An 18,480-nucleotide genomic window follows, 5' to 3' on the forward strand; every position below is an offset into this window, starting at 1 on the left:
TTTTGGGTCCCTCTACTTGGTAGTTTGTTAGCTAATACCTCAATTATTAAAGATTCTTTCATTATCACTATTTACTGTTCTGTTGTGTGTATGAATATTAAAATTATTTTTTTCAGTATTTTTTTTATATTAGAGCTATCCAATTTTTCGAAATAAATAAGTACTGAAATTCTTTTCATTTAAATTTAATTTAATTTTTTGAAAAAAAAAAACTAATATTCTATGAGACACTTCCAATTTTATGTGTCATTTACTTTGGAGACTCAAAGTATTTGCATTGTTTAGTGATTAATTTAAAACAAGATTTTATTTTCAACAAATAGATAAGTTTTGAAACTTAATCAGATCCGACTAGACTAGCAGGGCATGATGCTGAAGTTGTTTTTTTTTGTTAATTTTATGGGTTTGCTCTTGACATAGTAAGAATCAGCTACAAAATTATGGTAGTCATTCAGATTACTACAAATCTAAGCACTGAACTCTAAACTATCAAGTAGTCATTAATATTTTATGTGGTTAATTATCAAAAACAATGGAGGGTTTTTTGCGAGTTCTCGTGACACGTTGGATTTGCCGTTCTGATCATGTTCTCGTCTGATGACAATTCGCAAGGTGAAGATTGACGTTTCGGTTATGCAATTAACACGCTAACTAAGCCTACAGAAACTCGAGTTACACGGTTTAAAATATGACCCCCAAAACTAAAAGTAACAAAATAATGGTTTTAAACCCAAAAAAGGCATACTTTTTAATAAACAATCCAGTAAATACTAACTTGCTAGGTGCTTTCGTCGGCCAGTTCGGTGCTCAGACATCTCGTGATGTTGCTCTTCACAACTTTAATTTAGCTGTTGTTTAAAACTTGTTTCGTAGTAATTATCGTTCGCAACATGTTTGTGTTTTGATGAAGCTAATCTATGCCGTCCTGCTTGATCTGGACGGTTTTTATGTATAAACCGTAGGATCGACGCTTTTGGGTCTTGTAGGTGCGTTCGTTGATTAGATTAGAGGAGAGGTTTGCGAAATGTCATATGTCACTTTGACATTTGAACTCGCAATAGACAATACAGTTTTTTTTTAATCCGAATGATTTTTATAAGGAATGTATTCACTTAAAGGCGGGGCCTCATGCAAGTCGCTTCGAACGCTCAATTCCAGCGATAATCTGAGTCACGTGACATATAGCGATAAAGCTGAAAATGTTGAGGTTCCAAAAATAGGAAGCAGCAATGTGTTGCACTGATAAACCCATTTTTGATACTTGTAAACAACGACACATTTCGTCATTTCCACATAACTTGTAATTTTTTTCAAGCAGCCGCCAATGTTGAAGCTGCTGTCGCCACGTTTATTATCCTAGGCCGTTACATCATTACCTAACGTACCTACATAGACAGGGCAGCGACACTTGCCCTGGTTGAACAATGCATCAACTCTATGTATTCTCATTATAGTATGCAAGTGATTAAGATTGCGACTCATACCTGTATACTCCTAGTCAGGCCATCTGTGTTCAGCTCCGTGGACTTAGTCTGCTTCGCTTTACTGTATTCACCACCTGTTGGAGTAGATAAAGTATGACTCCACTGCATGGAGCCCTAATAGGTGTCTTAGGTTTACCTAGTGAACTTATATGGTTATCATCATCAGTTAAGTTATGTACAATTATGTAGATACAAACATATGCTTTCTTTCTAGCGATATATGTGCTTATATTGGCACTCTCGGAGCCTGTATATTAAACATCCAGTGGGATCGCCGCAGGTCACCCACTGTGCTCATACTGCAAGGCAGACTGTGGAGCAGCTCCCCCCTCATATCCACAGGGACCATGAAGAGTTAGTCTAACATGGGAATCGCTTTCATATTCTGAGACCTCAGTCTCGGCGCCAGGTGGACAAGCCACTAACTACTCACATTAGGAGTCAAAGCATTGGTCACACAGACCACAATTATCAAGATATCTGTCTCTATCGGACATTTGGTTATTACAGGTTAATGTAGGTATATGATAAATCTAAGGCACCCATAATGCTACTTGGCACTTGGTATACTTATTATAGTACTTAGCTTTCATAGCTGCGTCGCCCGCGATGTGACCATTATTCCAGGAACACGACACTGACTCTAGTAAACTGAATACTGAACATTAACTAGAAAAGTCACTCTCGCGAGCGCGCCAACTGAACTATGACAGATCGACAGAACAGGAAGTCATAGACTAACTTACCATAGAGTTAAAGGCATTGCCATAGACAATATACATTTCGCGGAAGTGTCGCGACACTCCGGCCGGGAACAAATTAGTGTAAATGTGTCATTAGATTGCGCGTCCATTCCCTTATCCTTTCAAGGGCCCGGACCGCTGCAATTCGTTTATGTCCAGTTTGTGTCTCTAGTCTGCCACCTTCGTTTGTCAAAGAATCTTCATTCATTATGTTAGTGTCGTTCTTTAAATCGTCTTGTTTATCTTTGCTCTCAATCTCTATATCTGCAGTTGTACTATCTGTGGAATCATTTGTCATTCCTTTGCTTGAGTCTATTTCCATCTCGTTGTCAGGTAACGTTTCCATTGGTGGAACATCAGTTTCATTCATCTCAATATCACCGCTTACTACTGACTCTTCAGGTACTATTTCAGATAACCTTGGAGTTTCAACGTTTTCAGTTGGATTGTGAGGTATTGGTTCCTGTTGTTCATTATCTTCCACCTCTAACGGATATAGATGCGCGATGGAACGTGTAAATATAGTGTCTCCTACTTTCACTTTAGCTACCCTTACTAAACCGTCAGATCCTTTTGTCAGATCGATTATTTTTCCTACTTTCCAACCCTCTCGGTTTTTATTATCACCCTTTATCTGAACGATTTGGCCTTCTTTAGGAATGTCTCTTGACATGATACGAGGTTGCTTATGCGAGTGACTATACCTTTCACGTAAACTAGGTAGATAACGATTTTGAAACATTTCTTTGAATTCCTCTAGCAGGATGCGAGCTTTTCTCCAACCTTGAATTAAATTTGTTTTTGTCGATGTGCCTTGTAGTATCGGTTGATTGTTAGCTGTCTTTAACGAGATACATCCAGCTACTTGAAGGAAATCAACTGGCTTCAAAATGTGTTCAAGTTCATTATCAACACATGTCAAAGGTCGCGTGTTTATGACGGATTCTATTTCTTTGGTGATTGTTGACAGTTGGCTGTCCCATAAAAGTTGTTTTTGAAGTGTTCTTCGCATACAATGCTTAACGAGAGAAACAAGTCTCTCATAATAGCCTCCAAACCATGGAGCCAGTTCTGGTATAAATCGCCATTTGATTTTATTTTCTACACAGTATGCATTCTTTACTATGTCAGCTATCAGTTTGAAGTGTAAAGCGTTGTCTGATGTTATAAGTGATGGTACTCCTCTAGTTGAAATCATTCGCCTGAGAGCAAGCAGTCCTTCTTCTGCAGATAGATCTTTAACTACTTCCAAGTGTACTGCTCTAACAGCTAAACATGTGAACAGACATATCCATCTTTTGCTTGTTCCTTTCTCAGATTTTACTGACACAGGTCCTAAATAATCCACTCCAGTGAACGTAAATGGTTTGCTATAATTAACTCGTTCATGTGGCAGTGCAGGTGTGGGTGGTAACTTAAATGGTCCGCCTTTATGTTTCATGCAGCGTGGGCATTTGTTCAAGATCTTCTGAACATAGCGTTTTCCTTGTGGTATCCAATAAGATTGACGGATTAAGCTCAATGTATGGTTGGCACCAACATGATAATTCTTTTCGTGTGTGTCTTTAATAAGTTTATTTGTGAAATCGCAGTCTTTAGGTATGATCATCGGATACCTCTTGTCAAACGACCATTCAGCATATTTAAGTCTACCCTTACACCGTAAAATGCCATCGATATCTTTAAATAGGCCTAAATTCCGACTAAGATTAGTTTCTTTTCCGTCTACTTCTTCTCGAAAGTATTCGGCTTGTATTTTCTTAATTTCTTTTAGTGTACTATCTCGTGGTTCAATGACTTCTTGTTTTTTAGATTGTTTTTCTATTGCTTCAGGATCTTCTCGAGCTTCTTCAGTCTTCGATAGACACTCCCCAACCAAAAGAGTATGTTCTCTAGCCGTGCTTACAGGCCACTTACCAGGCTCATCGAGCAGATAATCTGGTCCGGTCAACCATCGTTGTCTATCTTCTTTCAAACTTGTTGGTCTGGTAGCTACATCAGCAGGATTCAATTCTGAAGGAACATATCTGATAATCAAGTCTTTATTTCTCTTAATCTCCTCAAGCCTTCTCGCTACAAACGGAGTTAATAATTTGCTTGAATTGAACCAGTCGATCACAATTTGACTGTCCGTCCAGAGTACTTGTTGGGTTATCTTGAAGTGAATGAACTTTGTTATGTATTTTATCAAACGACTTCCAATAAGTACACCTAAGAGTTCAAGTCGTGGTATCTTCAAATTCTCTTGGTCTTTTATTGGCACTAGGCGTGACTTTCCTATAACAAAACTTTTTTCATTCTTTCCTACTATATAAACCACAGCAGAATACGCTCTTGTGGAGGCGTCCGAGAAGCAGTGAATCTGACAATCATTGTTTTGAGAATTTTTCAGGTAGCGTCTGGTCAAACTTGTTTCTTTAACTTCGTCTAAGTTTCCTTTAATTTCATTCCATTGATCAACAATATCCTGGGGCAATGGTGTATCCCATTTTATTTTTGTTTTCCATAGGTCCTGTAGCAGTAGTTTAGCAGATAGCAACGTGGGTACTGTGTATCCACATGGATCATAAATGGATGCGATGCTTTTCAAAATACCTCTTTTGGTATTAGCATTGTTGAGTACCTTAGTCCTTAGGTGAAGCGTATCATCTTCCAGGTTCCAGTCCAAACCTAAAACCTTGACAATTTTATCAGGAGCAGCATCAGGAATACTATGCATTAGTTCCTCGGAGTTAGAGCTCCACTCTCTTAAATTCATCGATATTTGTTGAAATGTTTCTTTAGACTTCGAGTATAAATCTAATGCCTCTTGTGTATCGTTGGCTCCAGTCACGATGTTGTCGACATATATATCGTTGGCTAGTTTTCTGACTTTCTCGCTTTCAGCTTTTGACAAGTGATGTTTTATAGTGGCGTTCAACATGAACGGACTCGAGATGATTCCAAATGGAACCCTCGTGAATCTCAGGTACATAAGGTTGTCTTCATTTACTGCCTTATGGATATTTTTAAGCCATAGAAACCTTGTCACATCTCTGTCCTGTTCTTTAAGTCCAATTTGTAAAAACGCCTTTTCAACGTCCGCTGTGATTCCAATGGAGTAGCATCTAAATTTTAAAATTAAACCTGTCAAATCTTCCAACAACATTGGGCCGCAATGAAGATGTTCATTTAAAGACTTGTCTTTGGTTTTGGCTGACGCGTCGTATACAATGCGTAAGGATTTACCAGGTACCGAAACTCCGTGATGAGGTAGGTAGTGGATTGGATTGCTCTCTTCATTTGCCTGTGTGATAGGTACTACTTCTATAATTTCCTTTTCTAATTGGTCCTTTAATGTTTCATCATATTTCCGCAGAGTATCAGCATCTAGCCTCTTGACTAAATTGACTAAGCGTCCGAACGCCAAACCAAAGTTTGATGGTATATGCGGTGGATATTCGTTCCATGGCCAACTTACATAGTATCTACCATCTCTGTTTTCAGTGGTTTCATTAAAATGTTTGATGGCTTCTACATCTCGATCCATTTTGGGCGAGTCGGTGATCCCAATTGACTCTAAGTCCCACAAGCACTTTAAGTTTCCATTGTCTATTGGTGCGTCCGGTCGGTTTAGTCTGGTTTCACAGGATGCTTGGAAGTATGTTACTACTGACAAGTCGTCGCAGGATTTATTTGCGGTCATTCTTGAGACTCCTGAAAGTATCCATCCTAACTCGGATTCTACTAAGTATAAGTCTTCCTTTATTTGTATTTTTCCCATACCCATGAGCGAATAATAATAATCGTTACCGATTAGGATATCAACTCTATCAGATAATGACCCATCGTCAGCAAATACATAATTTTCTCTGCGATTCCAGTCGTTTAGTTTCTGATCCATGTAGGGAACGCTATGAGATATTGATGGGACAACATTAGCAAACAATGTTTTAATGTTATTAGTGCGTGTTTCTATATTCAACTTTACAATCGGGCTATCCAGTTCTTGAGGCACTTTGGTTCCAAAGGTAAAGATGAAAAGGTGATTTTCCTCTTCGGTTTTTAGTTGCAGTTCTTCAGCAATGCTTCGAGTCACGTAGCTCCGTTGGCTTCCTGAGTCAAGTAGAATGCGACACCTTTTCGACCTTCCATTTTCACTTTTCACCATAACTACAGCTGTTTGAAGTACAGTAGGGCCTTTCATGCCTACATGCATCACGCTGGTGCTTGTAGATGGCTTTTCTGTTTCTTCCCTTTTTGTAAAGTTGTTAGGACATAATGCCTTATGGTGACGAAGTCGAAGTCCCTTTGAAGAGCATTTGTAACAAAACTTCTTGAGTTCACATTGTTGAAGGAAGTGTCCTTCTCGAAAGCAGTTGAAACACCTGTTCTTAATTTGGTTTTTCTTTCTTCAATGGTTTTAACTTTCCCACAGTAGACATTATAATGGTTTTCTCCGCAAAAAATGCATGACCACTTCCTTTTCTTTTGGCCATAAAACCTTCCATTGGTCTCCCTTTTAGGTTCAAATTTTCTCTTCATTGGTGTATAATTTTTATTTGGTCTTGAATTCCAATGGCTAGTTCCAGGCTTGTTGTCAGGTGAAGTGAAGTGATTTTTTCGAGGCTTTGCATTATGAGGTTTGTTATTCCTGAATTCCCTCCGTTGCGTTTTCTCTTTGACATGCAAAGTTTCCACTGTATATTGTGGTGCTTCACTCGTGGTCTTCTCCTGTGTCATTCTTTGCGATTCCTCCTTAGCAGAAATAATTATGGACAGTTGCCTGCGGATATCTTCAACGGTCTCCTTCCCATCGGACCCCAGTCTAATTTTTACCTCGTATATTATTTCACTAGGGAATTTCTCCATAAGCAGGAATCGCACATGATTGGAACTGGTGTTCTCTCCCATTGATTGGAGCACCCTCAAGTGTCTTTCAATTTCATCCAACGTTCCACGGCAGTCTTCCATTTTCTCAGCTCGTTTGACGTTGTTCAAGGCCTTGTGATGTGCATATATTATGTCATTTTCTTTCCCATATCTTGTCTTTAATGCATTGACAGCAATTTGATAACTTTTATTTGTGGTATCAAATCCATCCACAAGTCTGGCCGCATCTCCTTTCAGTGAACCCTTGAGGTACAGCAGCTTGTCAACGTCGTTCAGCTTTCTCCGGTTAATATTTGACGTGAACTGGTCCCAGAACTGATGCCATTCAAGTATATTGCCACTAAACTCCGGCAAAGTCAGATCTGGAAGCTTACTGTATGATGATTGAGCGTTTTCTTTACTTGATGTTGTGGTTTCCTCAGACTTCAACTTTATTTTGGTTTCGAGTTCAGCCAACACTACCTCTCCTTGCAACTGATCAGTTGTAAAATCAGAAATTTGGTCCGGGTTCGGGTTATTGCATGTGTTGAAGTAGTTGTACAGTTCAGATGTGAAGCGAGACAGAATAGACTTTAATTTAGCTGTAACCACCTTGGCATTGTCCAAATTTTCGTTGTCTAACGTAATGCAGAGATTGAGAGCTTGTTCTGATAAACATTTAATTTCTTTGACAAATGTGGACAAACGAGTTAACAATATTTCTTCCATAATGGTTAGGTAGAATGCTGAAATTAAATTTAACACCATAATAACATGCAAACATAAATATTGAATCATTAAAAAAATTAATATGACTTGCTGGCCAGTGTCTTAAGTTTTACCTAATTGTGGGTAACAATTTGGCATCGTCAGAATAATATATTAAAGTTTTTGAAGTGAGAAATTGCATCTGACTGTACTCATTGCTAATATGATAAATGAATGTGAAATTGTGGATGTAATGTAAGTAATCACATTATTTATTATTTATAACGACACAGTATTCATAATGTAAATTACAGTAGATTGGCAAAAATTAAAATAATGATAAATAATGATATAGTTTACTTGACGTAAAATAATTCTCTTAAGTTATAAGCTTGCACCAAGATTCTACTACTTAATTTTTTTTTTTCATATGTGGCAACACTTGCTTACTTGTATGGCTTGTTATCATTAATTCAAACTTTGACTTTTCACTGTGTTGCACTTAAATATTCACACACATGAGTAACAGCTACATTAGAAATAGATTTTGTTTAGTAGTCGTCATACATAGGTACATAGTTATATACCGTCACTTATGCATGTCACGCATCATTGCATTTTATTTCGACTAGTACTTATTTATAAATTGCAATGTAAACATTAACACTTTGTGAGCCGTCGGTAAATGAAATTATTGCGTAGTATTCTCAAATTAATAATAAGTATGACTTAAAACATACCTTGGTCTATGCCGAATGAAATGACGTTCGCACGCTCGTATCCGTGAAGTTTTTATGTATTTGAATCGAATTAGAATTATCCTCCTTAATTCCTCTTATCGTTGGCGGCAGTGGCAGCGTTCTCACGTAATGTGTATGCCCTTTAAGTATTATGTGTAACATTTAAACTTTGAAACATCATCATAATATTAAAACTTTAAAATCGGGATAAATTTTGTTCTTAGATTCGAACTAGAACATTCGACCACACGGTCTTTATTCCGTAAGAAACGCACAGAGAGTAAGCTATCTACATAGGTAGGTAGGTACCTAAGTTTGTTCTGGGCAGCAAACAGAAATCGTAGTAATCGTCATCTTAAACACGTTCAAACAAGATTCAATTAAACTAATAATGATCTTAGTAAAGTTTAGACTTATTTTCTGAACTTAAACTTGTAACTTGTGTGTGCGCTTACGCGCTAAGCTATCTACTTGTCTACTCAAAGACGAATAACGCGACGCAGAGAAGCTATTTTGTTACTAATCCAGTAAAATGAACAAAACACATACAAAACACTCGTTATTCATTTGTTACACAGATCATCGAGTCGTAGTTCAAGAGTAATCTCCTAGTAAAATTGCTGGTTTCCATCAGCCATGTACACGCGTAGCGATTTTGGCTTTAAACTTGGTAAAATATAGTAAAACGTTCTATGAGACTTACCTAAGTATAATGCAACACTCGCTAGGTGTTTATTTTTCCGTTTTATACAACTTTTACCACTGTAATCACTTTAAGTAAAATTTTCACGTTTTCAAGCCGTCGTCGGTTCGGTGGTGAAAACTAGAGAGAAGAAAAAATGGCCGCGCCTTTCCCGCTCGTCTTTCTGACAATTTAATTTTTTATATCAAACTTTTCAATCTTACGTTATTAACTTGTTACTATTGTTACAATTAAGGATTTATTTTTTAATAGCAAGTGTGCGTATTAACTTTCTTAGTTGATATGTCGTAAAATCCAATAGTGATGCATTATAATGTACTTGACCTAAATCTTTCGTAGAGAAATGCACCATTGGAGCTTGCTTTTACTTCCGGTTTCTAGTTTCCGTATTTCATTTCCAAAACTATTAACCTATTAGAGTTAAAATATTGCCAGTAATGCCAACATAACGACCTTTAGGTACATTGCACACTTACCATACCATACATGACAGCAAATGTGGAATTATAGAATTAAAATTGGACTAATATAACCAAACGTAATATATTGGTAATATGCGTATTAGTAAACAATCTCATATTTTTACTACATTTATTTGAGAGTACAGTTCTATGCAATTTGAAATGCCATTTACTATTCACGATTAATTTTCTAAAAAGGGATAAGTCAGTTTCTGTTCATGTGTAACTGACCTAACCAACGTAACCCGCTGGTTACTAAGAAATTCTAGAATCGAGGTCCGGATCGCACCGTTTCGCTCGCTTTCGTATTAAAATCTATTAACGTGAGCAGGACGGCACAAAACGAGGCTCGCACCCGCCAGCAAGCAAGTCATTTTCGCCTTCTTCAGATGATCGTCATGATCTTATATTACTCTCGAAATTATAATTTGCATGTTTTATAGTTTGTAGGTATTTCTTATGTACATATAATTAGTTGTTAAACTAGGCTTATTTTAAGAAACTCCTTTACAAATTGTTTATTCTATACAATATACAGGTACATGTTTAGATCAAAATTAAAACTTAGTTTCAGGAGTGAACAACAGATGTCGCTGTGAGTCGCAAACTTGCAATGAGCTTTTATTTCAATTAAATTTTAATTAGTCAGTCAATGCATTATTCAACTTACTTATGGTTAAATTTGTGTCTTACAATCCCAGCTCATCTCCACCATTTGTCGCCACGTTTATCTATCCTAGGCCGTTACATCATTACCTAACGTACCTACACAGACAGGGTTCAGCTCCGTGGCCTTAGTCTGCTTCGCTATACTTGATTCACCACCTGTTGGAGTAGATAAGTATGACTCCACTGCATGGAGCCCTAATAGGTGTCTTAGGTTTACCTAGTGAACTTATATGGTTATCATCATCAGTTAAGTTATGTACAATTATGTAGATACAAACATATGCTTTCTTTCTAGCGATATATGTGCTTATATTGGCACTCTCGGAGCCTGTATATTAAACATCCAGTGGGATCGCCGCAGGTCACCCACTGTGCTCATACTGCAAGGCAGACTGTGGAGCAGCTCCCCCCTCATATCCACAGGGACCATGAAGAGTTAGTCTAACATGGGAATCGCTTTCATATTCTGAGACCTCAGTCTCGGCGCCAGGTGGACAAGCCACTAACTACTCACATTAGGAGTCAAAGCATTGGTTACACAGACCATAATTATCATGATATCTGTCTCTATCGGACATTTGGTTATTACAGGTTAATGTAGGTATATGATAAATCTAAGGCACCCATAATGCTACTTGGCACTTGGTATACTTATTATAGTACTTAGCTTTCATAGCTGCGTCGCCCGCGATGTGACCATTATTCCAGGAACACGACACTGACTCTAGTAAACTGAATACTGAACATCAACTAGAAAAGTCACACTCGCGAGCGCGCCAACTGAACTATGACAGATCGACAGAACAGGAAGTCATAGACTAACTTACCATAGAGTTAAAGGCATTGCCATAGACAATATACATTTCGCGGAAGTGTCGCGACAGCTGCTGTTCGACGCCGCGACTTGACGCTACTTTTTTGAGTCGCGGGAAATTCAAAATAGGATCACGTGACCAGATTGGTCACTGTAAACGAGCGACGAGCGATTGCAAACGAGCGACTAGCAGTTACCGATTTGAGTCGCGGGAAATTCAAAATGGGGCACGTGACAAGATTTGTCGCTGGAAACGAGCGTCGAGCGACTGCATGGGGCCGTGCCTTTAGAAATGTGAGAGCGACTCATTTTTCACTAGTATCCCAATAGTCTGTGATCCCAGTAGTAGGTGAGGACACCTCACTGATAAGTTTTAATTTTTTTTATGGCAATAATAGCATGAAAGGATAAAACGTGTATTATTAATGTTTTGAATTTCACATGCACAGGCGATAGTTGTAAGAAAGATGTATAGATAGTTTAAAATACATTTTTCATTTTTCTACATACATGATAAAAACGAGTGATGTCTTCCGCAAACGAGTACAATCCTTATTGTGGCTAAAAAAGTTGGAATCCGAAACTCAATGAATACTTTTTCAATATACCACAAACAAACAATCCTCTATCTTCTTCTTTTCTGTCAACTGTTGTGTTAGACAGGTTAACAAAAATGGTGAGAATTTTTATTCGTAAATATTAAAGTAATCGCCGTGTAAATATCGTGTTTTAAGGTCTATATTATGTGGTGATGCAGTGCCCTATTCTTCGTGAAGTTTATTTCATCGGCTCTACTTAGAATTCAGCACTTCAGTGGTTCTTGGTGAAGTCGTTTGCTAAACCGCTATTTCGATGATTTCAGGCCAAACGCACGAAAAAGGTCGGAATTACTGGCAAATATGGCACACGTTATGGTGCCCTCCCTCCGTAAAATGGTAAAGAAGATGGAAGTGACACAGCACGCTAAGTACACTTGCTCCTTCTGTGGAAAGGTTAGTTTCTATTTTTCTCGTTCTGCCGCTTAACTCGGTTACCATTTATCTTTACACTAATTCTACTCCTAATTTGTGTTTCGGCTCCTATTGCTAGATGTATTTTGAAGACAAGCAATTGGTAATTAGGTCCATTGTTTTGATTGAATAAACATATTTTTTTTTACTTCTATGGTAAACTAGCAAAATTAAGTTAATTTTGAAAAGTTAACTTGTCTATTGAGTTGCAATAGAATAATTGTTTAGTTAATATGCATAAATTCAAAGTTGAACTTCAATGATTTTTATATTTCCACTGTATGTATGATTTCTACTACTTAGACCCATAATTTCTACAATATACACAACTCAATTTAGGTGCGAAATTAAATTTAAATTTACCACTTGCTTTATGGTGAAGGAAAACATTGTATGGAAACCTGCACACACCAGCAAAGCAATTTAATGGTGTGTGTGAAGCTTTCCCAATCCACACTGGGGGTCAGCCTATAGCAAAGAGAGTCCCGTACTCTGAAATCTTGTTAAGAATAAAAACTTATTTCACATTTCCAGGATGCCATGAAACGTTCCTGCGTTGGTATCTGGTCCTGCAAGCGCTGCAAGAGGACCGTAGCTGGAGGAGCCTGGGTATTTTCCACCACTGCTGCCTCCTCCTGCCGGTCTGCTGTCAGAAGGTTGCGTGAAGTCAAGTAAACAGATACTAGCATAAGCCAATAAAAGGAAAACCTAATTTTCTCTCTTTCATTTGATCACACCCTTAAAGATAAACTAGCTCATTTTTGGCATGCCTTCATTGCCTATGTATGCTAATATTGTGATTTACAAACCCACCTTATTGTAATTAAGTGCCAATTATGAGATTGTTCTAAACTTACATCCCATTAGCAGTATTCATGATCAGTACTTATTTGTCCCATTACTGGGCTGTTTGTGTTACATCTGATTGCGTTTAGTAGTACTCTACAGTAGTTACACATGTAAAGGTCACATTACACCATAATCATATATGACCGTAATAGCTAGCAATGTGTCAGGCAAAAATGATTTTTTTATATCGAAAAGTATGAGACTGCCCACTATAATAGCATGTTTCTACAGTAGCCAACAGATCTCTAGTGCTACTGATAGCTGGAAGATTTCTACTTACTGCTAGACAGACATTAAACCAATGGCTTTCTGTGCCTTCTTTACCAGATTTACTGCCTACACTGGTTGTGCACACAACCACTTGGACTTGGAAATACCAAAAAGTGATTTTTTCATCTTTTGGGCCCTGTAATTTGCGTGCACTTGAAGCCTCTACACTGCAAGCAGGACCTGAATAGACCCGGTACAGGCGACATCAGATATTTCGGAGGTAGTCAAAAACATCAGAACATACACTCTATTCCATAGAATTGAGAGTTCATGTTTCTATATTTTTTATTACTTCGGCTGCTCGGAAATGTCTGGTGGCGACTGCATATATACACCCACAATGTGATAAGTGTATGGCTATTATTTATTGAATCAGGGTTCCTTTGCAGAGGTCCAAATATCAATGAACTATTACTAAAACAATAAGGTCATTGGCGAGGATTGTTTGTTTACAAGTTTGTGACATTAAAGTAACCCTAATGTTATGATGTCAATGTACTTTATAGATAGTTATCTTTGTCTGATAACTTTATCACCCCAAAGAGAAGCTGAGAAAAATAAGGTAATCTTATTGACAAAAGTAAACAGTTTTCTGTGATATATCAATATTTTATTCAATAATTTATAAAAATAATTTAGCTTTTAATATTAGCTCTAACATTTAAAAATGTAAACTTAGTCAGTAGGGCAGTAGCACCAATTTACATTATTATTTTCCTTATATTAGTCATAATTAAGTATGGTCTAAAATTCTTAAGTACCTATGAAAAAACATCACATTTTTTTACTCCATAAAATTAGGGTAGTTCCCAATTATTTAAAGAAGTACAAACATTAAGTACCTAACAGTTTTAAAGTCATGTAAAATATATCAGTTCATATTTATTTTTATCCCATTGCTAAAATAAAGGTAATATAAAAATTTACCTATAAATAAGCAATTCTCTATTTCGAAACCATTAATTTAGCAATACTTATTTATAAGTACAGATAGAGACCAGATTAATGCAATCGCGTTTTAGCCTATTTTCAACATTGCATATTTATTTATTAATTTACTGTTGATAATCTTGATTTTATTTAGAAATAAATACAAATTAAAGACTTTTTTAAATGGAATATTGCCTATTTTGCTTTTAATGTTGCATATAATCAGGTCTCCATTAGTTCCTAACTCAATAATCTATTTTCTCAAAAATTGTAGTAGGCACAAGTCTTAACTTAATTCCTGGAAAGATCATGTATAATATAGGTTTGTGAGTATAAACAATTAAAAACATTGCAAAAGTATACCATACCATACTTATTCATATTTTTATATCTTGTCTCAAGATAGTATAAGAAGTATGTACAGTCAAGGGCAAAGATATTGACACGGCCAAAGTTGCAAAAATATGTATACAGGGCCTTAATGTTAAGTGCATAAATATATACAGATTTTTGTAACTTTTGCTGTGTCTATATCTTTGCCCTTGACTGTACTTACATTGTGCAATTTCAAATTTGTAATGCTCAATTGATTATTAGAAACTGTAAAAGAATTGTGCAATGCCCTAGTAGAAAAAATACTTTTGATAATATTCGAAATATTATTATGTCTAATAGTTTAAGTACAACAGAATAATGCAATTTGACGGCACAGGGTCCAATGTCACACAATAATGCGTCTTTGTTTGTTTGACTTCAGTTTATTCTATCCTTTAGTTTAGTCTCCCAGATCGCTGTCCTTGTCCCCTATAGCATACAATATGTGGAAAGCGACCCCCAGCAGAGCTGTGCCAAGTAAGTCACCAAGTGCAGTCAAATATGGTATTGCAGAGTTGTCAGGGTCCATACCTATTTTCCACATCCAAATAACCATGTAGTGACTAATAGCTATTAATGAAAACACCTGCAAGAGTGCAGCTGACATATAAATAAGAATGAATATAGGTGTCATAGATGTGTGTCCAGCTTTCAAGTAGCCAATAGTGTAAATAAATATTAATTGACCAGGTATGACCATTAAGAGTAACAGTTTGGTAGTTTTCCCAACAAGAGGGCCTGCTTTTTCTCCTGTATGCAACATAGTAGACAGCCTGGAGGCATGTACAGCTACCATATTGCCACCTATGCCATTGATAACCAGTTGAAAAACTGCAATACCTTGTAATTAACAACTGTGTAATCCAATATTAGCCCCCAGCACTACTTATGACCATGGCAGACACAACTGGGACCCATCCTTCGTCCAATGCTTGTTTAGTGAATTTATTCTCCCAGGCAATATAACCACAGACTGGCACAATCATTGCCCCAGCAATGATAATAATAGATGGCATAACAACACTTGTGCCAATATTCCTGTACAGTAACGATGCAATCCATGACAACAGTGCCAAAGTTGTCAGGTCACCCAGACTAGCTGCTATTGGTGTTGCAATATTGTCTGGGTTTATATTTACTTTCTTTGAGATGACAATCACACCAATCATGATTAAACCCAAGATGAAACTGGCAAATGAAGCGGTGAGAACACTAGATGCAGACAAGAGCAATGCATGGTGAATATCAAACTGGCCATCTGGTATCCAGCCCATAGCTATCGCAGCCATTGCTGCTAGAAAGCCCACCAGAACAGCTTGACACTGTATCAAACACAGGTTACCTACTATTAATGCACCCAAATTAGTGTCTAAGTGTCCCAAATGAGCGTGTGTGGACAAACGTGATGCTAATGTCATTTCTAAATTTCCTTTTAGTCCTAGTAAAGCAGGAACTAGGATGTAAACTTCTGATACTTGCTCAAACACTTCCCAGTGCTGCACTATGTCCAGTACAAGACTCGCCGCGACCATGCCAAAGCCAGCCAGTAAGAACGACACAAACATTTGCACCCCCGCCACCCAGGAATTCTCTTTTCCGTACTTGATATGGATATCAGGTGGCTTGTTGTCATTGTTGATGAGACTATATCCATTGGGTTCACTGTCGCACTCAGTAGATCTTGCCATTTTAGAGTTATTGTTCTTGCTTCTGTTCATGGTTACAAATAGATTTATGAAATATACCGGTCTGATATGACACGTAAACATATAATTTTGAAGTAGACGAAACTTTTGAGATTCATAAAATTGTTGATCACATACTGATTCAATTTCGTAGACGAACAGTCGTCTAGTGGGCTTCCGATTACTAAGCGGCAAATTAACTGCAATTACGTTTTAGTTATCTCGACACGGCAGTCGTATCCGTCGTAATGTAATCTAATCATAAAGAAAAATTGCACTTCTGTTTGACTTTTGACTTCACTGACTGACACTGACATCAGACATGACATAAGTTTGTCTTTTTTTTATAACAATGGCCCCTAAGCTTACAAAAGGTAAAGAAATATTATTCCATACTGTAATTTCGTCACACTTAAATAAAGAAGTAAGTAATAAAAAGAAGGAAAGTGTTGATGCAGCATGTAAATAAAGTAACAACTAGGCAGGCATACAATAACATTTCAAATAAACGGTGGAAAATAAATGTTCCAATTGATGTGATTCCCAGTTCATTCTCATATTCCTTACATATTCACATTTTTTCAAGGATGTCAGTTTTTTTTCGCTAGCTGTGCGATATTTTAAAAAGTTTTAATTTTTATCTGTATTTGTCTCAGACAGAACAATGAAATAACCACAATGACATGAGTTACACAGATTTGAAATATAATAGTATTGCTGACTTACACGATGATTCGCGCTGTCATCGTTCATCCACCATTACCTCTCATATTTCGTTTTCTAGAATTTTTTTACCGTACAACGGCAAAAACTACTAGACACTGGCAAAATTGTCCTCGATGGACAGAGCCATATTTTTTTAAAGAAACAACAATAGTATTGCATTTGACTTTGACAGAGTTTTGACACGTGCCACATTTTCATAGTTATAAGACTTTGTTTTCATAAGTTATAACAGTTTTTTAGAAATTTAAAGTTTCATAAGTTATAACAGTTTTTATTAGAAATGTATTTATTTATCCAAAAATATTTACAATTTTAGTTAATAATAAAACAAAGTTGCTCAAACTATACAAATATTGATTAAAAAAAGGCCTGTTCATCGGTAGTGATTTATTTTTGAGATAAAATATTATATGAGCGGAGGTTTGGGGCACATACTAGTAAGAGATACTACGCTTGGGGCAAGTTTGGGGTTTGGTCATACATGTAAATACCGACTCTGTTTTTTGTGTACATGCCCATAGAAACTGCAGGGCTACTAGAAAACTCGAAACTCGAAGTTCGTGTCGTATTGTCTCTCTCGCTCTCGTATTAAATAGTACAAGTGTCAGAGGGACCGAACGACATGAACTTCGAGTTTCAAATTTCGTAGTAGCCCTGCTGTGACATGAGCTTCTACAGAGTACAGGGTCGGTATTTCCATGTTGGTATTATCCGGGCTGGGAAAGAGTGTCACCCACCCCGACCGACACGCGATGACGCGAGTCGCGAGGTAGAAAGTTTGGTTTGGAGAAAAAAGGGCGGGAAACTTCGTGAGAAGAGGACGCGGTTTTTTGTGAAATTTGAAATTATAATTATAATCAGCTAAGGATTGTTGTTAAGTAGATTAAAGTGTATATATTTACCTCAATTAATTTGTATTATATGTATAGTTGTAAATAGTTACAGTGTATATACTTTGGTAAGTAATTTTTTATTAACTTGTAAATATGGGCGATCCGCCCGACCCTGGAGGAGGGACAGAATTTCCTCTTCAATCATCTATTGATGTATTAGTTGACGCATTGGAGTCGTCTATGGACACAGACTGCTCCACATCTGAACAAAATTTACTTAAACGAAAACGACTTAGAGTGAAATGCAATCTGTGTCATAAAAGAAAAAGGAAAGGGGGTATTAAAGATGCACAAAATGATTGTCAATGTTTAATAACTGAAAAAGATGTGAAAGTAAATTATCAGACTCCCAACACAGTGTACTAAATGATTACAATCATGATCTAAACATCAGTAATAATACTACCGATACTTCTACTCGTATGCCGGTTGGTCGCTCTCTATACGTAAAGACTGATTTATCACCATACATAATCCATGTCCAAAAAGAAACATCAAATGCAAATGATGCCACTATTCTCCACCCAGTTACATTTGGTCGTTTTTTGAAACGATACAATATTAATGGT

The 18,480-nt window shown here is 37.0% G+C and overlaps 3 protein-coding genes and 1 pseudogene across 3 annotated transcripts; 1 reads left to right on the forward strand and 3 right to left on the reverse strand.

Annotated features, from left to right (window-relative positions):
- Positions 1-1,342: 1,342 nt before the first annotated feature.
- On the reverse strand, positions 1,343-6,593 carry LOC141440898 (uncharacterized). The gene is made up of 2 exons (XM_074105488.1): positions 2,231-6,593; positions 1,343-1,558 (listed from the first exon to the last, which is right to left on the reverse strand). Exon 1 carries the CDS (start codon positions 6,423-6,425, stop codon positions 2,304-2,306), a length of 4,122 nt encoding a protein of 1,373 aa, XP_073961589.1. The 5' UTR covers positions 6,426-6,593; the 3' UTR covers positions 1,343-1,558; positions 2,231-2,303.
- Positions 6,425-10,121, reverse strand: LOC141441235 (uncharacterized). Its single transcript, XM_074105905.1, has 2 exons — positions 8,527-10,121; positions 6,425-7,824 (listed from the first exon to the last, which is right to left on the reverse strand). The coding sequence occupies exon 2, from the start codon at positions 7,805-7,807 to the stop codon at positions 6,425-6,427; it is 1,383 nt and encodes a 460-aa protein (XP_073962006.1). The 5' UTR covers positions 7,808-7,824; positions 8,527-10,121.
- Positions 10,122-12,035: 1,914 nt separating this feature from the next.
- Positions 12,036-12,895, forward strand: LOC141440906 (large ribosomal subunit protein eL43-like). The gene is made up of 2 exons (XM_074105499.1): positions 12,036-12,165; positions 12,718-12,895. Exons 1-2 carry the CDS (start codon positions 12,073-12,075, stop codon positions 12,856-12,858), a joined length of 234 nt encoding a protein of 77 aa, XP_073961600.1. The 5' UTR covers positions 12,036-12,072; the 3' UTR covers positions 12,859-12,895.
- A 91-nt stretch (positions 12,896-12,986) lies between these two features.
- LOC141440905 (solute carrier family 41 member 1 pseudogene) lies at positions 12,987-16,558 on the reverse strand (annotated as a pseudogene).
- Between the last annotated feature and the right edge of the window lie 1,922 nt (positions 16,559-18,480).

The sequence above is a fragment of the Choristoneura fumiferana genome, chromosome 23, assembly GCF_025370935.1.
Source record: "Choristoneura fumiferana chromosome 23, NRCan_CFum_1, whole genome shotgun sequence".
Classification (NCBI taxonomy): domain Eukaryota; kingdom Metazoa; phylum Arthropoda; class Insecta; order Lepidoptera; family Tortricidae; genus Choristoneura; species Choristoneura fumiferana.